Raw genomic sequence first — 23,552 nt, 5'->3', positions numbered from 1 at the left:
TGGGGGTGCCACCAGCGGGGGGCGCGTCCGAGCGGACCGACCCACGGCAGAGCCAGGGAGGCCCGGGCGAGTCCTGGATGAGGACCCGGCGACCTTAACGGGCCACCTCCCTCCAACATAGGTGCGGGGGGAGGGTCCTGACGTAGAAACTCCTCTTCTTGCTCCAGCCCCGAGGTACCAACGTGGGCGTGGGGGCTGCCAGCATGCCCCGTCCCGCTGTTTAAGGAACACAGCTGGGTTTTCATGGCCCCCTCAATTCCATCCCAGTGCCTGCCCTTACCGAGCCCAGGTGTGTCAGCCTCGAACCCCCGCAGCCCAGGCCGACCTTTTCCCGCGGAGCTGTCACTGTCTGTTTACGTCTGTGGCCTATGAACTCGTCGACCACAGAGGCTGGGCCTCATTTCATTGCGCTGCCAGCCCGGGCCCGCACCGGCACTGTTAGGCTCCACAAATGCAGGTGTCCCACAACGGCTTAGGATGGCAGACTCGAATCCTCGGGTGACTGAGACCAGAGGGGCCCTCCAGACACCCCCCACCCTTGGGGCAGACATGCATCTGATGTTCAGGGAGACATCAGGGCTGCTCAGAGGAAGGGCAGGGGAATGGGGGGGGGGAGCAGCAGGCCTCCAACATGTGGGGACAGGTGCCCAGGTGGTGAGGGGACAGGGATCTCTCAGGCCTAGGGTATGCCTTATCTCTGCTAGATTAGAAAAAGTGCCTACACCCTGGATTTGTTAGGATTTGGGAGGATTCAGAGAAGGGGAGTGGTGTGCCTGTCATGGATGGAGGTGGGGGAGCTAGGTGAGGGGTGGGATTCTTGTTTCCAGTGTACCCTGGACAGGGGTCCAGTGGGTCGTAGGTGGTGCCCTTTGCCTTCTGCCTGACTGCACCTGACTCCATGTGGCGGAGATGGTGGAGTGCTGCTCTGCCTGGGCATGGGGCATGGACAGGCCGTCCCTGGGTCAGGGGACTCACGGCCCACCAAGGCTCTGGCTGGGCTGAAGCCTTAACAGGGAAGTTTTTTTTTTTTTTTTTAAAGATGACCAGTAAGGGGATCTTAACCCTTGGCTTGGTGTTGTCAGCACCACGCTCAACCAGTGAGCTAACCGGCCATCCCTGTATAGGATCCGAACCCATGGCCTTGGTGTTATCAGCACCACACTCTCCCGAGTGAGCCACGGGCCGGCCCCTTAGCAGCGGAAGTTCCTGAGCCCCAGTGCTGCTTAGGGTCCTTTTGGTGTTCCTCCAGCCCCTTCGTCACTTTAGGCCATGGTGCATTATAATTGCTGGCAGTTGTCAGCCTGGGTCTTGTGCCTCTGCGTGTTCCAGTGCCTAGAAAGGGCCTGGATAGAATGCATTTCTCTGCTCAGCATGGGGGGCAGCTCTTGGTGGGGGAACCCCAGGCCTGGGAGTCCTGAGCTTGCCAGGTGGCCGGACCAGGCGTGTTCCCCTGACCCTCACCCACCCAGAGCTCGGGTCCTCATTGGCAGCTGCAGCAGGACCCCTGGAAAGGGGTGGGGGTGGGAGGTCTGACACCAGCCCAGCTCTCATCTGGCTTTCATTATGTCTGGCAGCAGCACGGGCTTTGTGTGCTGGGAGGGTCTGGCCTGAGCACTCACAGGGGCCGGGTGTGGTCGTTTCTCTCTCACTCTCTCTCCATCTGCATCCCTGAGGAAGAGGCAGAGCTGAGCTCCATTCCTGCCCAGGGGTCTTTCTTTTATCTCTGGCTGCTACTCTCCCTCACCCAGCCTCAGCCCTGAGATCCAGCCCGTGGCTGCTGTTTAGAAATCAAAGGGGAAGCTTCTGGCTGGGGCAGGAAAACCAGGGTCCTGGCAGGAGAAGAGGCCACTGCCGGAAACCAAACACAATGACCATTTACCATGGGCGGTGGGGGAGGGGGGGTACGGGGAAGTCCCTGTCCCTCCGGCCAACACCACCCCCCCATCCTGGGGCTGATTTCCTGGTGGCTGTAGCATGCCAGAGCTGAAGTGGCCCGGCTTGTGGTCCCTGTCCTGTCTGGAAACCACCAGGCAGTTTCTGCCTTTCCCCATCCCCATTTCCCTACCAAGCCTCCACCCAGTCCTTCCCTCTCTGTCCTTGCACGTCTGAGCATCCGCTTGCCATTTCTATTCTAAGCTGAGCCACTGCTGACCCAGCTTGGCTGCGCAATTCTGTGCTTTCTGGAGGTCACCTGGTCCATGCCCCCATCTCTGGGCAGATCGTTTTTCAGCCAGGCAAGAGGAGTTTTTGAGCCTGTAGCATCTACTGGCTGTGGGCATCACCACCATATTTCATCCTGCTTAGACCAACCCTACAGAGTAGGTGCCAACCCCACCATCTAGGAGACTGGGGGTCAGAGAGGTGAAGTCCCTGACCTAAACACACAGTCAGCCAAGATGGGTTGCAGCCAGGATTTGAATACAGGTGGTGCTCACTATGGGGTGTTTACCATATTCAAGAGCAGGCAGGGATCAGAGAAGGATAGGGCACAGCTCACTGTCGAGACAATTATAAATGCACATGAGGACCATGGAGGTCCTTGCAGGAGGAAGCAAGCCCACATCTGGACTTCACAAGTTTAAAATAATAACTAACAGGGGCCAGCACTTTGTAGGAGGCCCTGTGCTTGGTAATTTGCATGTGCCACTTCCTTTTTGGGTTGGAACTATTAATAGCCCATTTGACAGATGAAACAACCAAGGCACTAGAGGTTAATTGGATTGCACAAAGTCAACACCATCAGTGGCAGAGGCAGCATTCTGACTGCAAGGCCTGAGGGCATTGTGTGGGTGGGACAGAATGAGGACAGCTTCTGTATATACACAGGGGAGCCCTCCCTCTAGCCTCCCCACCTAGTTCCAGCTGCCTGGTCTCTTGATCGTGCTGTGTACAGGTTTAAACTCCAGGGTTCATTAGCCCCTTTGACATTGGAAGCCTAGAGGCATGACCTAAGGGGCCTGTTCCTGTGTGTAGGTAATAGCCCCTTTGACATTGGAAGCCTAGAGGCATGACCTAAGGGGCCTGTTCCTGTGTGTAGGTGTGTACGTGTGTATTGTAAGCTTCCAGGAGAGTTTCCTGGCTGACCCCAAAGGGGCAGCCTGCAGGAGCTGCAGGGCCTATCAAGTTCAGGAGGAGCTGACCCTGGGGTTTCCCTCTTGCTTTACTCCTCAGGTGCCCCAGGAGAAGAGGAGGAAGGGGGCCAGACTGACTGGTACTGGGTACTTGTTCCTTCTCTAGCTGGGGGATGCCAGGCATACTAGCCTGTTTCCCAAGAGGCTCAGGGATGGCCCTGGAGCAGGAGCGGTGGCAGGGGACAGCCCTGGGCAATGTTAAACTGCTCATAGGCAGGATGGGGTTCGATCCGCAACCCAGAGATTGGACGTTTCCAGGCCATCTGCATTGCTGGTGAGAAGGCGTTGGATAGGTCTATCCGTGGCAGGCAGGCCCTGAGGGAGCCATTGGGGGCGTTTTCAGGAGGCTGCACCCAGGCTATTGAGGACAGGTTCGCAGGGGATAGCTGGCTGGCTGCCTAGACTTCTCCCATGGCATGTCACTGCCATGCTATGGCCACTCTATCCCAGGGCTGGGCCTCCAGCCTTGCAGATCCCATAAGCACCGTGTTCCTGGACATGCAGCTCCAGCAAAATGACCCTTCACAGTCCAATTCTGAAGAGACAGAAGCTGAAGGCTTCAGACTCTTGCAGGAGAGGCCAAACTTTGAGCAGACCCGGTTCCCCACACCTTGACCACCGGTAGGCTGGGGAGGGAGCTAGGTGATTGCACAAGGTGCTTGGCGAGCAAGGCAGGAGGAGGTGGAGGTTTCTTGGCCAAGAGTGTCATGTTGGCATTTCCCTCTCCTTCACAGGGAACTCTTCTGTGCTTTTGCAGCCCACGCCTAGAGCATGTTGTCCTTTTGAACCAAGGGGCCAACAGCCTGGGCTCCGGAGGGAAGAGAGCTTAGGTGCTAGAGTGCCAGCTCGGCCCTTTGCAGCCCCAGACCTGCTCCTGCCCTCCAAGCCCCGGTTTTCTCATCTACAAAATGGACATGATGCCAGTTCCTTCTCGTACGATCCTAGTGAGGATGGAGTGAGACAGAAGGCCCCATAAGGGGCCTACATAAGGTGTCCACACAGCACCTGGCACAGTATCAAAGCCAGACAGGCGGCGGCTGCCACAATAATGTTTTCTGACCGGGTGCCAGCAGAGTGGCAGGCCTGAGTGTCCGAGTGCCTGTGCCCTGAGTTCCTGGGTCACACTGCCCAACCCCATCAGTGCAGTGCTTCGCAGGCCTGGGTCTTGCAGCTGACCGTGGTGCCTCACAGCCCTCTTCCCCAAGGCATGTCCACAGTGCAGGTGTGAGAGAGCTGGCCCTGCCACCCCCCAACTTGCTGGGTGACCTGAGAAAGTCCCTCCTATCTCTGGCCCTTCTTCCACATCTGTGTGACAAGGGGCTAGACTGTACTCTGAGGGCTTGGCTGTGGCAGAAACAGCAGCCAGGCCTGGGTGGGTCCCGACAGGCCAGGGTTCAAATCGTGGCTGCACTTCCTGGCTCCTGACCTGGGTGACTCCGCGCCTGGCTGCTTCCTTATCCATGAGGTGGGGTGTTGGGAGGATAAAGGACCTAGCACCCAGGAAGCGTGTGGGCGTGGTGGTCGGTGGTGTTGGTGTTGGCTCCAACCTTCAGCTGGCCCTGCCCTGCACCCCTTCAGGACCTCCCTCCTCAGTTGCCATCAGCTACAACCCCTCCCAGGCCTGGCCCCTCAGTGGCCTTGCCTGACTGTCACAAGCTGGTAATGGACAGGAGGATGGGGGTGGGCAAGGCCACTGGCCAGCAGACCTGAAGGGCCAGATACACACCCCCACTCACGTTTTTCTTCTTCCTTAAATGCTGTGTGGCAAGTAGGGAGGGTTCCAAGGGTCAGCCTCTTTGGGGGCTTAGCACAGGCTGGTCCCCAGACTTCACTTTCTGGGGTCATGGAGCACCCTGGTTGCCGTGGCAGTCAGGCACCTGTGTAGTCCTTGGCCAAGTTGCCTCTGTGGGCTGCAGTGCCTGGGGGCCAGGAGTGTCGCCCACCCCCATCCAGGGCTGACTCCATATCCTTTCCCAGGTTCTGTCCGTGTTCTAGGGTAGGGTTCAGGGTGCAGAACGCCCACCCAAGACCCAAGAGCTGGGGACAGGCCCAAGGGCGGGAGGGTCATAGATGCTTGGTGTTTTCACGCTCCCTCCCTTGTGGGGCTCACATTCTAAGAGATGAATGTGGACGTGGACTTGAGAAGTCCGGGCTTCTCACCTCAGCCTGGGCACTCTCTAAGTTGACCCCCTCCCCTGGGCCCAGGTCTCCGCTTCTGTGAAATGGGGAGGGTACAGGCAGCACAGGGCTCCAGCAGTCTAGGGAGCCTGGGATTCTGTAGAGAGCAAGCAGCCTTCTCCAATCTGTACCATGTTTTACCTTCTGCATTTCGAGCAAAAGGCTAAAAAGTCAGAAAACTGCTCCCAGCTGCAGGGTTTTAGGGTGACACGCTTTCTTTAATGTGGCCCTCCTGCAGGTCCCCAAGCCTCTGGCAGTTCTCAGACAGGTTTCCCTAAGGTTTTCCCCACCCAGTGTTCATTGCCAGTTCCTGGGGGGTTGTGGCAGGCGTGTCCGGCCCTGGCGCCAGTTGCTGAGCTGTGTGATTTCTCTCTTGACCCCCGCTGTTGCCTACTAGGGAGCCGTGCTGTTCTCCACAGTGCACAGACAGCTCGCTGAGGCTGAGGGGCTTGGCAGAGCCCTTCATGAGAGATGGCGCTCTGGGGTCTGCCAGGCCCCAGGGAAGAGACTCATGTGCTGGCTGATGGCCTGCAAAGGCCCCAGGGTTACCTCTGGTGACTCAGTGGACCTGGGCAGGAGTGCAGGGGGTGCGGCAAGGCCCCCAAGGGTGATCTCATGCACATGGAGGTACTGCACATAGAGCCACTCCTGCCCCACCCTAGTGGGGCTGAGCCTCCATGCGGGCCAGGACCAGAGGTGACTGCGGTGCAGGAGGCAGCTCTTCTCCCTCTGTCTCCACCTTTGGTCAGCAGCTGGAGGCACCTGTGGGTCTGGGGTCCCCTAAGTGTAGCTCCCACAGGAAATGTGCATCTGAGCAGGGCATGGACCACAGGGGTGATGGGACGCGAGAAGGTGCCACCTTGGCATGTGCAGCGGGACCGGCCTTCAGGGAGAGATGGCAGGCCCTGTAAGGCTCCTCCTGACCCCCATTAGCAGGGGACATGGGATCTTCCAGGCCCATCATGCTGAGAAGGCTGATCAGGTGACACTAACCAGCACCACCCGGGCCCTGTTTCCCCTCCTCGTGTTCAGAGCTCCACCCCATGCCCCAAGGGACAGCGGGGTGTGGGGGGGGCCCTGCTCACTGAACAACCCTTATAACTCCCCTGACCCAGCATTGGAAGGCCAAGCAGCGTTCAGAAGCACTGCTGCTGAGGGGTCCCCGGGCCCTCGGGACATCCGTAGTGGCTGCTGGGGGTAGGACAGGAGGACCCATCTCCTGAGGACACAGCCAACCTCGTGTCATTCTTTTCTCCTAGCAGCTCAGAGCTGCTGCCTGGCTGCCTGCCCTCAGGGAAGACATATTCTCTGCCTCAGCTGTTTTCTAGGCTGCCCTGCTCCTCCCCCTCAGAGCTCCCAGCCCAGCCAGAGGTCCCTGGGGGCCTGGCGCTGCCCAGATGGGCTGTCTGCTCTGCCGACCGAGGGTGGCCAAGGGTGCCACAGCCCTGCTCTGCCTGCCCCAGAGGGTCCTGGGGGCAGATACCGAGGCTGTTGGCTGCTTTCCTTCTCTGTCCCTGGAAGAGGGGTCGGAGCACAGGACAGAGGCCCCACTCTGTCACTTTCTGCCCTGAACCCAGACAGCTCGCTCTAGAGCAAGTACCTCTGTCGCGTCTGAGTGGATGGTTTAAATGGTGCCTGCACTCAGCATTTCCTGCTCCTGTTGTTATGTGAAGGAACCAGAGAGGACAGGGTTAGCTCCGTGGGCTGGAGCATCTCCTGGTCTATGTGACAAGGTGGTGACTCCCCCATCCCAGGCATGCATGGCTCTCAACATCCCACCTGTCCCCCCACCACACCACTCGGTTGGCAGAAGGGGGCCCCTCGGATGGGGGAAGGGTGCAGGGATCACATGACACCCTTGCAGGGCTGAGCCAGCTGCAGCCGAGGCCCACTGCTCGGAGCTCACTGAGGAGCCACTATTTAGCCCTGCTCAGGAAGGGTGCAGGGATCACATGACACCCTTGCAGGGCTGAGCCAGCTGCAGCCGAGGCCCACGGCTCGGAGCTCACTGAGGAGCCACTATTTAGCCCTGCTCGGGGATGGCCAGGGCCGCCCACCCCAGTGGGTAGGGGTGGCTGGGGACATGTTTCTGCCCAGCAGGTGCTGATGGAGCCCCACTGTGAATTAGGGCCCTGTGCTGGGCTCCCAAGGGGTTAAAGTCCAGTGCCCTGTGGCAGGCAGGCCTTGCATGAGATCCCCAAACTGCTGACAGTCACTTGTTCGCTCAGGATACCATGTGACTCCCAGCTGGGTCAGACATAGCTGAAGTCTCTGGGAGATGGGGAGACCCTTGCGGCCAACCAGGCAGCCTTGCAATGGGCGGTCTCAACCCCTGAAGAGGCTGGGGTGGGCGGGGCCGTGGCCTCTAAGCCTGTCCAAGGGGCAGTTTTCTAGGCGAGGGAGGGGCACGTGGTGGGGGAGAGGAGAGCACGCGCCTGTCTTGGTTTCCCTGGATGGAAGGGCCGGGCTTCCCGTGGGTGGCTCGTGGGTGTGGGCGTGGGTGTGGGTGTGCCTGCGCCTGTGAGCTGCCTGCTGACTTCCAAGAAACAGGGCTGGCCGTCTCGCCAGAGGAGGCGGAGGGGCAGGAGCCCAGCGTGCTGCCCGTGGCTTTCCTGTTGGTTCAAAGCCCAGTGTGGGAGGACAGCCTCGGGTCAGAGGACATGGCCTTCCAGAGGACAGTGCCTGGGCCTCCTGGAGCCCTCCGAGGCAGGCAGGAGGCCGGGGATGCAGTCCACAGCATGCTGCCTGGTGTGAGGCGAGGGTCTGACAGTGGGCCCTGGGCTGAGTCAGCACTTTCACCTGGCCTTACCCGAGCGCCACGCCTGCCTGGGTTGGGGCAGTGACCCGCGGTCCCAGCTGCTGGCACCCGGTGTGGGGTCGATGACCCTGTGCCTGGCTCGTGCCTCCCAGCTCCTCCCTAAATTGTCAGAGGTCATATCTTTACCCACTAGGCTCCCTCCCCATGGTAAGCTCACCTCTTCCCTTGACAGGGGCAGCTAGGAGCTGTGCAGCCTGGGGTAGCCATGGCCAAGTGGCCTTGGCCGGCCCTGGTGATGCGGCCAGCCTGCCCTGGGGTTTGGGGGAGGCAGAGCATTTGTCTCCTAAAACAAGGGCTTTTCCTTTCTGGTGGGGATCCAGAGAGCAACCAGGTGACAAGACCCTTCCTCTTCCAGGCAAGACCCCATGGTTTGGGGGTTCTGTGGACCCCCAGCCGTCTGCCTGGATACCAGTACTGTGGCCATTCACACCAGCCGATCACATGATGACAACAGGGAACTGGGAACCACTGTGTTGCCCAAGCAGGCACCAGAGCATGAATGAGCAGAAAGGGAAGGAAGTGGCCTCAGATGTGGCCGTCAGGGACACCCCACACCTGCTCCCAATGCGTGATGCTGACTCCAGGGCTGGGCAGGAGCAGCTGCCCACTGCTGCTGGGTCAGCTGGGGCCCCCAGGCTGAGCAGTGGAGGGATGAGTGTGAGGACAGTCACTGGCCTCAGGCCCAGGGGAGGGTCCTTCTCTGGGGGCCATAGCCACCTAGATACCGTTGGGCGTGTCAGTGCCTGGGGACCCCGGCTCTGCTACGTACTCAAGGCAGCGTGGCCGTGGACCAGTTGCTCTTCTCGCAGCCTCCTTTTACCTGTCTGTGAAATGGCTGAATAACAGTCCCCCTCTTGGAGAGGGGACAGTGTGAGGACCAGCCCAGGGTGGGAGCAGGTTGGTGGGGGATTGAAGTCTGGTGGGCCCATCATGTTCACACCCCAGCTCATGCTGGCTGAGTGGGAAGTGGAGGGTGGGGACAGTGGCTCTGTGCCTTGATGTTCAGCCCAAGCCCTGAGCTGTCACCTCATCTCATTCTGAGTCAGAGGTCTGTGCAGCCGCCAGCCTGTGCTTCCTCTGGGAACAGAAGGTTGCATGGGGCCACCCCCCTGCAGTAAAGGCCAGGCAAGCCCCTGATGTCCCTGGGCCCGGCTGCTGGGCACTGTTTTGCAGAGCTCCACGCAGGAGATTGGTGAGGAGCTGATCAACGGGGTCATCTACTCCATCTCCCTGCGCAAGGTGCAGCTGCACCACGGAGCCAACAAAGGCCAGCGCTGGCTCGGGGTGAGTGCGTCCGAGGGTCTCACATGGGCGTGGCCCCAGGTGCCACCCTGGTAACTCCACCAGGCTCCTTCCCAGAACTTTGCTGCCTGAGGGCCCCACAGTCCCTTTTCCAAAGGGATCTAGGTCCCACTCCCTCCCCCAGCCCACTGTTCCCATATTTACATGAATGTCAGAGAAGACACCTTTATTCAGTTCTCACTTCATGGTGGGCCGTCAGTGTTTCCATGTTTGGCTACAGGTTTTCTTGTTTTAACTCCCGTCCCCGTGCGTAGCCGTCAGCCCGACTGTCCTGCCACACCGTCTCTCAGCCTTACACATTGTCTCACTTGGTAGGACTGTCTTTACGCCAAACGATCACAGGTTCAGGCTGTGGTGTGTGCTTCTCTGTACTTTGCCATCTCACAGAACACGTACCCGGAGCCCCTGGCTAGACTCAGCCACGTGATAAATATTCCAGAAGGGAGGCTGGTTACCATGGCGATTCAGCACCTCACTGCTGTCGGACCTGATGTGATTCTTTTCTGTGGCCATGTCAATCGGGTTGTAGGTGCATCTTGTGGTCCTACAAGCTGATCCCTCCCTCCCCAGGATAAGCCTCTGTTTTCTTATCTCTAGAATGGGATGTTTTGTAAGGACTCACTGCAGCTGATGCTCTGAATACAGGGCAGTATTATTAGCATTACTCAGCTCACAAACAGACCTGAAAGTATTCATGTTTTAATCATTCCCACGCCACCAGTTCTACTTTAAAAGCTGAGAACCTTTTTCTGCTACTGGCATTCACATCCACCTCCTGCCACAAGCCACTGAGTCCCAGCCCCCAAGCCTCCTGGAGGTGCATGGTGCTGCTACTAACTATGTCACTCCTCTGTCCCCCGCAGTGTGAGAATGAGTCAGGCCTGAACCTGTATGAGACGTGCAGGGTGCGGACTGTGAAGGCAGGCACGCTGGAGAGGCTGGTGGAGCACCTGGTGCCCGCCTTCCAGGGCAGCGACCTCTCCTACGTCACTATCTTCCTCTGCACCTACAGAGCCTTCACCACCACCCAGCAGGTGCTGGACCTGCTGTTCAAGAGGTGAGCGTCCCCCCGCAGCACAGTGGGGACTCGGCCACCCACTGCTGTGGTCCTGGGAATGCCACTTCACCTCTGTGAGCCTCAGTTTCCTCATGTGAGGACAGGGGTGCTCAGAGGACCCCCTCCTAGGGCCGATGTAAGGACAGTGGGGTGAGCCGTGGAAAGAGCCCCCACGCCCGGCCCTGTGGGATGTGCTGCCCCGGGTGCTGCTGATTCTTACTCCTGATTTTCCGTCCCCATGGAGAAGCTCTCTGCCTCCAGTGTCACTCACATGTGGCCTCACGTGGAAAGAGCCCCCACGCCCGGCCCTGTGGGATGTGCTGCCCCGGGTGCTGCTGCTTCTTACTCCTGATTTTCCGTCCCCATGGAGAAGCTCTCTGCCTCCAGTGTCACTCACATGTGGCCTCGAGCACCAGCCCTAGCACCCAGTCCAGTGCCAGCTCCAAAGCCAGTGCCAGCTCCAGCTTCAGAGCTAGAGTCAGCTCTAGCCCCAGTTGTGGAGCAAGAGCCAGCTCCAGCACCAGCTCCAGAGCTAGAGCCAGCTCCAGCACCAGCTCCACTGCCAGTGCCAGCACCAGCTCCAGCACCAGCACCAGCACCTGCTCTATCACACACTGTACAGTTGGAGCCAGCTCGAGTACCAGTTATCTCATCAGAGCCTCCCTGGCCTTCGCCTGTGGCTGTGGACGACGGGCTGAGTGAGGGGAAGCCTCGCCTCCTGGAGTTCCCTCCTGACCTGGTGGCAGAGCAGTTTACACTGATGGATGCAGTGAGTGGGCCTGGCTTGTCAAGGCAGGGGACCTTCCTTCCAGCATCTTCTGCCCAGACCTACCCTTCGCTGGTCTAGAACCAATGTTCTGGTCCAAATCCCAGCTCCAGCATTATAAGCTAAGTGATCAGGACAAGTTTCTTAACCATGAGGCCTCAATTCCCCTCTGGACAGAGATAGAACCACCCCCAGCAGGAGACAGAACAGACAGAGAGCTCGGCAGGCCCGGCCTGTGGGAGGTGGAGCAGTGCTCACCGAGGTGCACTCAGGCCTACAGTTCACCCCCCATCCATCCAGGATGCCTCACCAGCCTCAGCATACATTAGGCTCCTGATGTGTGCTAGTGTCCATGGCAGACACCTGGACAAAGCCCTTAATGTAGCCCCCACAGCGAATGTGCCTCTGGCCAGGGAAACAGACCTGAGGCGTGACGAGATAGAAGGTGCCACCTTCTGAAGCGTGGACTTAGTGAGGACAGGCAGGGAAAATGCTGCTCTCTTCCCTTCCAGCATTTCCTCCTAGGTCACTTGTGTACTAGGCTCCTCAGTGGGTGGGGAACAAACCCTAGAGACCCCCACCAGGCTCAAGCCACAACTTCAGCATCCCGAGCTCCAGCTCAACCCACTGGGCCCTGGACTGGGGGGACCACGGACTGTGCTGCAGCAGGGCCAGGTGACACTTACCTTCCTCCCCAGGAGCTGTTCAAGAAGGTGGTGCCCTACCACTGCCTGGGCTCCATCTGGTCCCAGCGGGACAAGAAAGGCAAGGAGCACTTGGCACCCACCATCCGTGCCACGGTCAACCAGTTCAACAATGTGGCCAACTGTGTTATCACCACCTGCCTCGGGGACCGGAGCATGAAGGCCCCGGACAGGGCCAGGGTGGTGGAGCACTGGATTGAGGTGGCCAGGGTACGCTGCAGAAGGGGCCCGGGGACCCTGCTAAACCTTCGTCCACTCTCAGGACATGGTCTGTGGTCCAAGCCCCCACTGGCCCCGCCCACCTTCCCAGGGGCAGCTGGCCTTGACCCTCAGGCCCCACTGCCTGGACGCTCACTTCCTGCTTACGCTCTGTCCTTGGTTGAGCTCAGATCCTCCTCTGTGTCCCCCCCAGACCCCAGGTGGGCCCTCCAGGGTTCCCTGGGCATCTGTCTCATCAGCCAAGGGGGCGATGGCTGGACCAGGCAGGAGCTCCATCCCCACCTCACGGCTCATTCTTGTCCCTCCCCAGGAGTGTCGCCTCCTCAAGAACTTCTCGTCGCTCTATGCCATCCTCTCTGCGCTACAGAGCAACTCAATCCACCGTCTGAAGAAGACATGGGAAGAGGTTTCCAGGTGGGTGCGCCGGCCTCTGTAGCAGCTGCCGGAGCCTGGGCTTGTGGGGGGCCGTGAATCCCGAGGACGTGCACCTGCTGCTGGGCGGGCGCCCTCTGGCGGGCGGATGCTGTCTCACTGGCTCCAGGGTCAGCCGTTCTGCCAGGGTTCAGCTGCCTTATTTATCAGATACTGGATTGAGCCATGTGGGAGATTTTCAAGTATTTACACCATAGCCACAGAACTCTTTGTCCAGTTGAAACCAAAACCATTGTCCCAATGTGAAGGTCCCCTGCCCGGGCCTGCTGAGCCCTGCAGAACCCTGTTTGAAAACCATGCGGCCAGGCAGTCTTGGGTCTTTGAGTTCTAAAATGAAATGAGCCCAAAGCGCTCAGCAGAACCCTGTTTGAAAACCATGCGGCCAGGCAGTCTTGGGTCTTTGAGTTCTAAAATGAAATGAGCCCAAAGCGCTCAGCAGAACCCTGTTTGAAAACCATGCGGCCAGGCAGTCTTGGGTCTTTGAGTTCTAAAATGAAATGAGCCCAAAGCGCTCAGCAGAACCCTGTTTGAAAACCATGCGGCCAGGCAGTCTTGGGTCTTTGAGTTCTAAAATGAAACGGATTTGCACTCACACCCCTCCCCACCATTCCCCACTCTCTCCTCCCTTCTGTGTGCCCCTCCTGTAGGGAGAGCTTCCGAATCTTCCAGAAACTGTCGGAGATTTTTTCAGATGACAACAACTACTCCCTGAGCAGAGAGCTGCTCATCAAGGTAAGGGTGGGCAGGGGGAGCACAGGGCGGTGGCGGGGGTGGGGAGGTGTCTCACTGAAAGTTCGTTTGAAAAATTCCAGTCCTGTCCCATCTGGATGAAGAAGGATCTGTTTGCCCCATGACAGGGCAAGTGGGGGCAATTTGGGGGGCAAGAGTTCCCTGTTGATTCTGGTAGGGGCAGCCAGGCTGTTCCAGAAGGGACAGAGGAGCTGGCAAGATGAGTAGGCTCTGGCGTCCTCACTGGTCCCTCCTGCAGGGACTTTGCATCTTCTCACCTGTTGGGTGGGTGAAGGGAATGCAGCTTCTTTCTCCAAACCAGCCCAGCCTGTCCCCATGAAGCTGGGCCCTGCTGCACCTTCTGCCTGCCCTGCATGGCCAGGGACCTAGCCCAGGGATGGAGACCTGCAGGGTATGCCCAGGGCCCAGGTGGCCAGACCCAGGAGCCAGGTCTGGGTGCACCGTGTGACTCCCTGCTCTGGTCCTGGTGCAGACCCTGCAGATCACCCACAGAGAGCCCCATGGGATTCCCACCACAGTACCTCGTTAGCTGTGACAAGTGCCCAGATGGCTTAGAAATAGCAGGGTCTACTGAATACATGGTGGGGCCTTCCTGAGCCGACCTCAGAAGCTTCCACATAAAAGAGGAAGCAAAATGTCACTGTCCAGTGCCCCTGGCAGCCCCGATCTTCTCAGTCAGAGATGGCATCTAGGGGATCCATCCTTCATGGACAAGGCAGAGTTCTCTGCAGGGAGCATCACGAGGGCCTCCATGGGGATGGAAGCCTGGGGCACGGGCTCAGGCCCAGACTGGGGGCAGAGACTGTGAGGCTGGGACAAGCAGGAGCTGCTCTACCAGGGCTCCTGAGACACTCGCCCCTCTCCCCCATGGCTCAGCCCAGCCAGGGTCCCTGGCCCACACCAAGAGGCCTAGAGGATGGGACCCTGGCCAGTGGCCAGAGGGGGGTGAAGGCAGCTGGGGCAAGGCCTCCATGCTCTGAGTCCCCATGTGGCCCTGGACATGGTGCTGTCCCTCTCTGGGTCTGTTTCCTCATCTGGAAAGTAGAGGAATGACGACCCGGGAGTGCTGACATCATGGGGAGGTGATGAGGTTCACGGGAGAACAGGACGTGTGCCAGCTTTATTCAGGACTCCACGGCAGAGGGGCAAGATCAGAACAGCACCAGTGATAGTCATGTGACACGGAGTCCTGGGGGACCCCATGAGCCAGGTGCAGGGACCCCATGAGCCAGGTGCAGGGACCCCATGAGCCAGGTGAAGTTCTTGTCTCACTTTCCAGGTGAGGAAACAGGTTCAGGGAAGCCAGGCCGCTATCCCCAGTCCCACACCCCATGAGTGCTGGGGCAGAGGTTCTGGGGCATTGGCACCAGCTGACTGAGGCCCAAGGCCAGAGGTACCTGAGGGGTGAGGGCTGAGGGGAGGGTGGCCTTGCTCACTCCATCCTTGACCCTGGCAGGAGGGGACCTCCAAGTTTGCCACCCTGGAGATGAACCCTAAGAGAGCCCAGAAGCGGCCGAAGGAGACGGTGAGTGTGCCAGGCCTGGGAGGGGCAGGGGGCTGGTCTGGGAGCCAGGAGAGGAGGCCCCAACCCTCCCTCCTGTTGCCACAGTGTCTGAAGTGCCCCGTTAGACCAGGCTCCTCTGCACCCCAGCGGGGCCATGCCCTGACTAGCTAGTGTCATCAGAGGACTGGCTGCAGCCACCAGAGCAAGGGCCTGGCAGAGCTGGGCTTGGGGCGCATGTGAGGGCAGGGAGGGCGGGAACACTTAACCTTGGGGATTTGCCAAATGCCAGCCTGGGAGGTGACTGGAGGGAATTTGGGGTCCCTGGGGGCCAGAGGGACCTTAGGCTGCACCATGTGGGAGGCCTGGGGTGGGGTGAGGTTTGCAGCAGAGAAGCCTTCAGGGGAGGGGCCTAGGCCTTGCTTAATCTCACTCGACCTGATGCCACAGGGTGTCATCCAGGGCACCGTTCCCTACTTGGGGACATTCCTCACTGACCTTGTCATGCTGGACACTGCCATGAAGGACTATCTGTATGTGAGTGAGCCCAGGGTATGGACAGTGGGGGAGGGGGGTGCGGTGAGCCTTAGGCCTGGGAGGAAAGAGCCCCTTACTTGCCTGGCTGGTGACACTCCAGAGCTGCCTGACCGCACAGCTGCAGGAGGGTTTGGCTGAGCTGGATGCAGTCCCTCCCTCAGGCAGTGGCCATCGATGGGAAAGGGAAGCCGGGCTCTCAGAGGTTGGGCAAGACCTGGGTGATTGTCCTCAGAGAATGCTGGGCAAGAAGGCCCCTGAGCCTGTGCCCCCAGGTCCCCTGCCCTGCCCCCAGAACCCACCCTAATCCACTTGTGTGCATGAGCCCTTCCCCCTGGTGGGCGCTCCTGGTAGTGCAGCATGGGGGTGATAGTGGTGGAAGGGACGCTTTCTGATGGAGATTGCCTGGTCTGCCTTCCAGGGGAGACTGATCAACTTCGAGAAGAGGAGAAAGGTGAGCAGCTGCCGGGGAGGGGTGGAAATCACACGCACCTGGGGAGGACGGTGTCAGCTCCATCCCCCTTCCTCTTAGATGTATGGGGACATTTGGGTGGGGTTGGGAAGTTGGAATCTAGGATGACTTCCTCGGGAGTGGCTGTTTGAACCCAATCCTGAGAACAGGGAGGAGCCTGGATGGGGTAGAGGGGAGAAGACCCCAAGAACAAATACCCAAAGACAGCCCCTGCCCTGCCCCACCCAGCACCGCACCCCGGCCCTGTCACCATCCTGTCCTTCCCTCTGGCCTCAGGAATTCGAAGTGATCGCCCAGATCAAGCTGCTACAGTCGGCCTGCAACAACTACAGCATCGCGCCCGAGGAGCACTTTGGGGCCTGGTTTCGGGCCATGGAGCGACTCAGTGAGACGGAGAGGTGAGGCCAGTGCAGGAACTGGGGACAGCTCTCCCAGGGGTCAGCTCCAGAGAACCTGCAGCATGGACCCTTGGTCAGCATCAGACTACATTGCCTGGGGACAACCGGGACACCCGGACTCCACCTTCTGGGCAGGCCCTGGGAGAAAGACCTGAATGTGGCTCCTGGTGGCCTCACAGCTACCCCTCTGCCTGTAGCTACAGCCTGTCGTGTGAGCTGGAGCCCCCATCCGAGTCTGCCAGCAACACTCTCAAGACAAGAAAGAGCACGGCCATTGTGAAGCGCTGGAGCGAGTAAGTGCCTGGACCGGGCCGGGCAGGAGTCAGGCGGGGGCGGGAAGGGAAGCTGCCTCAGGACTCAGAGAAGCTTCGGGATTACACCTGGGCTTGAGGAGTCAGACAGGCAGGTGCAGGGGACGTGTCCTGGGGAGGCCCCTCAAGTAAGCCAGCCCTTCTTCCTAGCCGCCAGGCCCCCAGCACAGAGCTCAATACCAGCGGCAGCTCCCACTCCAAGTCCTGTGACCAGCTCAGGTGCGGCCCCTACCTCAGCAGCGGGGACATGGCTGACGCACTCAGCGTCCACTCAGCTGGCTCCTCCAGCTCCGATGTGGAGGAGATCACCATGAGCTTTGTCCCAGAGTCACCTGATGGCCAGGAAAAGAAGGTGACTGCCCACCCTTCCCCCGATAGCCCTTCCCCAGCCCCTCCTTTCCCAGTGCCAGCATTCTCCACTTTAAACCCACAAGGGGACAAAAAGTCCCAGCTCCTGAACACAGCTTCTGGAAGCCCCCAGTGCAGGCCGCCAGCCCTGGGTGCCCTACAGGGACCCGGGCTTCTGCTGACCTTGCCATCCCCCACAGTTCTGGGAGTCGACCTCCCAGTCCTCCCCGGAGACCTCCGGCATCAGCTCAGCCTCCAGCAGCACTTCGTCCTCTTCAGCCTCCACCACACCCGTGGCCTCCACCCGCAGCCACAAGCGCTCCGTCTCGGGGGTCTGCAGTTACAGCCCCTCGCTGCCACTCTATAACCAGCAGGTGGGCGACTGCTGCATCATCCGCGTCAGCCTGGACGTGGACAACGGCAACATGTACAAGAGCATCCTGGTGAGCCGGTGGGCGCAGGCACGCCACGCCCTGTCCCTGCCCTCCTGGTGTGGACCTTCTAGTGGGTCGGGGAGGACAGATGGTCAGCCAGATGCAGCAATAAAGAAGGCAGTGATCAGCCCAAAGGGCATGGCCTGCAGGGAGAGAGCAGCGTGCAAAGCCCCAGCAGGAGTGTGCCCACAGGTGGGGGGACAGCAGGGGCCCAAGGTGGAGGAGCAGAGGCTGGGGGTGAGACAAGGTCAGGAGGTGGCAGGGCCTGGGCTGCGTCGGGTCCTGTGGGCAGCACCTTGTGGAGGGAGACAGGAGCGCTGGGCATTGGGCAGAGGAGAGCAGCCATGGATGTGGGCTCTCCATGGGGGGCGGGCTGGTCAGGACACTGCTGCCACAGTCTAGGTCAGGGAGATGGGGTGGGTGGTGGCTGCCGCAGGCTGCACCCGAGGCAGGCCAGCAGTGTCAGAGTGTGGGTGTAAGCTGAAGGCGAAGCCAACAGGCTTGCTGGCAGGATGTGTACGGCAGTGCACGGAGGGAGGCTTTCCCCATGCCCCTGGTCTCCTGCTGCAGATGAGCCTTTTGCATCCCCTCCGGCCCCCAGACTGGGTCAAGAACCCCCACCACACACCGACCCTGCACTCAGCCTCTTGCTGCCACAAGCTAGCATGGCTGTCCCTAGTTAGGCTTTCCCCATGCCCCTGGTCTCCTGCTGCAGATGAGCCTTTTGCATCCCCTCCGGCCCCAAGACTGGGTCAAGAACCCCCACCACACACCGACCCTGCACTCAGCCTCTTGCTGCCACAAGCTAGCATGGCTGTCCCTAGTTGCTAAGCAGTCACTTTTATGACCCTGTGTCCAAATCCCACCCACACTCTGGTCCTCGGGTTGAGGGAACCAGGGGTCTGGCTAGTGCTGACCACCATTGCATTCTCCAGCCCAGTGCTGGCCTGTGCATAGGAGCCCCTGAGCACTGCTGGCTCCTCCTCTCATCCTCTCAAGCTTGCATTAGACACTGTCTGTTCCCCAGGCTCACTGATACTATGATTTTGGAGGGACGGGGCAAGGGGATCAGCTCCTGGGGGCACGCAGCTTCCCAAGGTGGCGTGGGAGGAAGAGGTAGATTCTTGTAGGAGAATGGGGCCAGGAACGGTTGGGGAAAACCCCTCCTCATTACATGGGGGTCTCCCTTGGGGAGCAGGAGAAGGTGACAAGGCCCTCCGGACACATTAGCACCCGGCCAGAAGCTATGAGCCCCTGTGCTCAGTGCAGAGGTGGCTCTGGAAGGTCCTTGGCTACTGCACTCTGGGGGAGCCATTCCAGGGCCCTTGATCTGATGGCCTGTCTCCCACCCCAATCCAGGTGACCAGCCAAGATAAGGCTCCAGCTGTAATCCGCAAGGCCATGGACAAACACAACCTGGATGAGGACGAGCCAGAGGACTATGAGCTGGTACAGATTATTTCAGAAGATCGGAGTAAGTCAGAGAACCAGACAGCAGAGGAGGGGTCAGCACCACACCCCAGGCCCAAGACCCCAGAAAGCTTACTAACAGGGTGGCAGTGGGCATCGTACAGACACCGACCTGTCCCAGGGCAGCCCTGGCTGCCCCCAGTGTCTCCTCGCTGCCCCCAGTGGCTACTGGGCCTCCCCATCATGTGCCCTTCCTGGGCGTGAACGCATTTCAAATCTAACCCTCGCTGCCCCCAGTGGCTACTGGGCCTCCCCATCATGTGCCCTTCCTGGGCGTGAACGCAGTTCAAATCTAACATCAGGGGCCGGCCCGTGGCTCACTCGGGAGAGTGCGGTGCTGATAACACCAAGGCCCCGGGTTTGGATCCTATATAGGGATGGCCGGTTCGCTCACTGGCTGAGCGTGGTGCTGACAACACCAAGTCAAGGGTTAAGATCCCCTTACCGGTCATCTTTTAAAAAAAATAATAATAATCTAACATCAATGAGGAGACTTTGTCCCTGGAGCAGGGTGGCCAAATGACCCATTGGAAGACTGGAAAACGTGTGCTTCGGAGAGAACCGCAACTGCCATGGACTGCGCACCGAATGTTAAAGTCCATGCACGTACAACACTAAAAACTCAGGCCTTTAGAGAGCCAACTCAGTATTCCAGAAACTGGGAACAGAATCAAGAGAACAAGCACAGGCCTGGGCTCAGAGACCTGGAGCAAGGTCCTGAAGTCCTCTGTGGCCACTTTCTCATTCCCAAAATGGATATTAAAAAAATCCAATGAGTTAGTGGGATGATCCTATGTATTTATATATAGAGAGAAGCACATAGTATATATGTGGGCCATCAAGATTAACTATAAATATTATCATCACTTCATTTTCTTTACAGTTAGCTGAACACCCACTTGCAGCCATCAGCCCAAACACTTAGCAGTAACTCCTATGATCCTAGAAGTTGTATTCTAAACCCTCTGGCAGCTTCTTGCACCACTGTGGTTAGGCGGGCAGGGTAGGTGAGACTCCCCATCTTAAAGAAAGAAAGACTGAGGCCTAGAGAGGTTAAGGAACTAGAGCAAGGGCCACACGATGGAGGCAGAAGCATACAGCCCAGCACTGGTTCATGTCAGGCTCGAGGCCAGAGAAGACTCATGGGAGATAGGGGCCAAGAGCAAGAGCTTGCTGGGGCCTGGAACCCATGGGTGTGGTGGCCTGCCTGGGACTGGCATGGGGGGCTGGGGCAAGGCCTGCCCTTTTCTGGTCCTTGGAGCCCTTGTCCTGAGTAGGGCAAGATTCTGGGGAGGTGGCCTGGATTCTAGAAAGCCTGTTCCAGCTGGATGTCCCAGCCAGCAAAGGCAGCAGTGTGGGCGGGGTGGGATGACCCTTTGCCCACACCAGGCTGGGCTGGGGAGTTCTGGAGTCAGAGTCCCTTTTTTTTTTTTTCGCACCTGGCTGGTATGGGCATCCAAACCCCTGGCCCTGGTGTTATCAACACCACATGCTACTGAGTGAGGTAACTGGCCAGTCCCCCAGAGTCCCTTTTTAAACAAAGGAGTCTGTGCTCAGGCAGGAACCATTGAGAGGGGTCCCTTGGTGGTCCTGGAGATGGATTATGAGGGGATCTCAGGTCTGTGGCACAGGCCTGTCCTTGCATGGGCTCTCAAGTGGTGGAGGTATCCAGTGGGGGTCCCCATGAGCACCACTGACCATCCCTCTGCCCCTCCCCCACCAGAGCTGAAGATCCCTGAAAATGCCAACGTGTTCTACGCCATGAACTCCACCGCCAACTATGACTTTGTCCTGAAGAAGCGAACCTTCACCAAGGGGGCAAAGGTCAAGCACGGAGCCAGTTCAACCCTCCCTCGCATGAAGCAGAAAGGACTCAAGATTGCCAAGGGCATCTTCTAAGGGCATCTCCCCATGGTGTGGCTGGCCGGTAGCTAAGGACTAGAATGAGCCAGGCCGGCTGGGCACCTTCTGCCCACCTGCCAGCCCAGGGCACCCCAGACTCAAGTTTCATCCTGAACCTCCCCTGCTGCTGGGATTGACGCCTGCTGTTCTACAGGCTGACCTGGCCTCCCGTGGACCACTCGCTGCCTTAGGTGCCTTCTGCTCTCTGGAACCAGAGGACTAGCTAACTTTGGCCAAGGAGCGCTGCCAACAGGCATGGTACTCTGCCTGTCCCTGGGCACTGCCCTCTGTATACTTCCTTGACACCTTCCCAGATGTGGATCACTGCCACCTGTGCCCATAGGCACCCCAGAGTACCCACTCACCCACACCCACTGGATCTGACCACTGCAATTCTCTCCTTGTGCCCACGGGCATTGTCCCGTGACCTTCGCAGGGGTTCTGGACCCTCCTCCCACCACTCTAGCCTTTCTCAGGCTGCACCAAAGATTCCATCATCAGGGCCAATTGAGAGTGAGGGAGTCTCACGCACCATGTACCCCAGCCCTCCCCTAGGAGAGGAGAGAAATCCTCTTCATGGACCACACTCGCGGGTGAATGAGGACAGTCCCAGCCGAGTCCCATTGATGTTGAATCTTATGCCACTGCAAGTGCCATTCACCACTGCATCCTGGGCTTTACAAGACCACATGAGATGGGGTTTAGTGGGGAAGGAGGGCTTGGGGGGAGGGGGAGGGCAACTGACTATTTGTATAAAATGCAAAAAAAAAGTGTTTACCAATTGGGGAGGGGCAATATTTATTTCTTGTAAATAGTAAATGCTAGACTTGAATATTATATTAAATTTCTGTTTCTACTACAGCCTGGTCATTGCAGTTTTGTGTTTTCATTTCCTGTTTTAATTTAAATGAGGTAGAGATTCTCACATTCTATGTCCAAATAAGAAATCTTGCAGGATTATCAGTTTATTGTATGTGGGAGAAGTAAGAAGTGTCAGACACACTGAAGGAAACATACAAGTCCACCTTTCACAGAGTGGACGCTCATTTCAATATCAGTAACCTGGGTAATGCACTGAGACAGCCCCTCAAAACTTCTGGGACTAAAGATTGGAGGTACTTTCATGGGGCATAGCAACAATCTCTGAAATTTAGGTGTCTTTAAAAATAACATTTGTGGGCTGGCCAGTTAGTTCAGTTGGTTAGAGCATGGTGTTGTAACACCAAGGTCAAGGGTTCAGATCCTCATACCAGCCAGCTGCCGAAAAGTAATAACAACATTGTGACAGAAAATGCAGAGTAGGAAGCTCTAGGGTTCAGTCTCTCCAGAGAAACAACCATTAAGCTGAAAAATAATAAAAACTATCAGAATCCACTATTTTGGGACTCGAACCTGATGAGGCACGGTAACCAGGGGAGCACTTGATGAAGGGCAACACTGCTGAACTTCAGAAGATAAGGAAATCAGGTCACAGGCTGACCACAGAGACAATAGAGCAGAAGTTTCAGTGACTACACACAACAATGAATACAGGCTTTGCAAAAATAGTTTGAAAACTCACTATAGAAACAGAAGACTTCTGCCTTCATAAGCAACAAAAGCAGTTCCCGAGGAGGGGGACAATCTGATTTCCAGAGTTGCCACATATAATATTCAATGCTCGGTTCTCAAAAAATTACAAAGTATACAAAGAAGCAAGAAAATATGGCTTATTCACAGGAAGAAAAAAATGAATTGGACAGAAAATGTCCCTGAGGAAGCCCAGACATTGGAATTTCTAGTCAAAGATGTTAAATCGTCTGTGTTAAATATGTTCAATGAACTAAGAGAAACCATGGGCCAAAAAAAAAAAACAATGATGTGTGAACAAATGAGGAATTCAGTAAAGAGATAGAAATTATTAAAAGGAACCAAATAGAAATTCTGGAGCTGAAAAGTTTAATAACTGAAATGAAAATTTTACTAGAGGGGTTCAACAGCAGATTTGAGCAGGTAGAAAAAAATCAGTGTACTTGAAGAGGAGGTAATGTTGGAGTGAGCAGGACTGAAGGCATGTTGGGACCTAAAGTTGCCTGGGCTGCAGGGGGGGGGGAGGATTTTTAAAGGACAGTTTTTTTTCTCTCCACTCTTGCTTCCCATCCCCTGACTTTCTTATCTCACTCACTAAGTAGGAAAACAAGCCCAAGAAGCTAATTAGTACTTTGCAAAGCTAACAGTTCTTTCTTTGAGACTTGTAGAGTTTTGAGAAATGATCAAGGCCAAACAACTGAAGCTGACCTTGGGCACCAGCCAAGTACAACAGCACAAATCAGAATCTTGCAGGGTCCTGAGATAACAGTGAAGATGAGAACAGAAACCAGATGAGGCCTTGCAGAGACCTTGTATGTGACTCACAGACACGAACCCCTCATAACTCACATCTCCTGCTCTTTTCACCTCCCACATTCATTCCCTCAACCCCTTCCTTTAAAAACCCCTCAGTAAATGTAAATATTTGAGATGGGAGAGCCTACCATCTCCTTCAGCTGAACACATCTGCTTTTCTAACACCAACCATTTGACTTCTGAGTTGTTTTTTTTTTCTTTCTTTTTCAAAGGGGTGGGCAGCCGGACCTGAGTCCAGTAACAGTAATTGGAATTTCTGCTCTGAGGAGCAGACAAAGAAAGAATGAAGAGAGGATCCAATCAAGATGGCGGAATAGATGTTCCACAGCGTCACTCCCACAAATGAACCAAATTTACAACTATAAAAATGTAACATCAGCCAAGCTGGGGCCTCTGGAGCTCAGAGGAAGAGGAGGAGAGACCTACGGAGTTCATCAAGG

The 23,552-nt window shown here is 57.4% G+C and overlaps 1 protein-coding gene across 1 annotated transcript in view; it reads left to right on the top strand.

Annotated features, from left to right (window-relative positions):
* The window catches only part of RALGDS (ral guanine nucleotide dissociation stimulator), a 47,227-nt gene extending 25,639 nt beyond the window's left edge, over window positions 1–21,588 (top strand). The window contains exons 4-18 of the mRNA XM_008563837.1: window positions 9,301–9,411; window positions 10,293–10,486; window positions 10,874–11,255; window positions 11,951–12,166; window positions 12,486–12,589; window positions 13,255–13,339; window positions 14,814–14,882; window positions 15,309–15,395; window positions 15,814–15,846; window positions 16,141–16,262; window positions 16,460–16,555; window positions 16,724–16,925; window positions 17,122–17,364; window positions 18,715–18,829; window positions 20,549–21,588. Of these exons, the coding sequence (XP_008562059.1) occupies window positions 9,301–9,411; window positions 10,293–10,486; window positions 10,874–11,255; window positions 11,951–12,166; window positions 12,486–12,589; window positions 13,255–13,339; window positions 14,814–14,882; window positions 15,309–15,395; window positions 15,814–15,846; window positions 16,141–16,262; window positions 16,460–16,555; window positions 16,724–16,925; window positions 17,122–17,364; window positions 18,715–18,829; window positions 20,549–20,724 (2,235 nt within the window). The 3' untranslated portion in view covers window positions 20,725–21,588. The remainder of the gene's footprint in view (window positions 1–9,300; window positions 9,412–10,292; window positions 10,487–10,873; window positions 11,256–11,950; window positions 12,167–12,485; window positions 12,590–13,254; window positions 13,340–14,813; window positions 14,883–15,308; window positions 15,396–15,813; window positions 15,847–16,140; window positions 16,263–16,459; window positions 16,556–16,723; window positions 16,926–17,121; window positions 17,365–18,714; window positions 18,830–20,548) is intronic.
* Window positions 21,589–23,552: the final 1,964 nt, after the last annotated feature.

Source organism: Galeopterus variegatus, unplaced genomic scaffold, assembly GCF_000696425.1.
Source record: "Galeopterus variegatus unplaced genomic scaffold, G_variegatus-3.0.2 Scaffold176, whole genome shotgun sequence".
Lineage (NCBI taxonomy): Eukaryota > Metazoa > Chordata > Mammalia > Dermoptera > Cynocephalidae > Galeopterus > Galeopterus variegatus.
The sequence above is the reverse complement of the archived record's forward strand: the minus strand, read 5'-3'. Positions and strand labels throughout refer to the sequence as shown.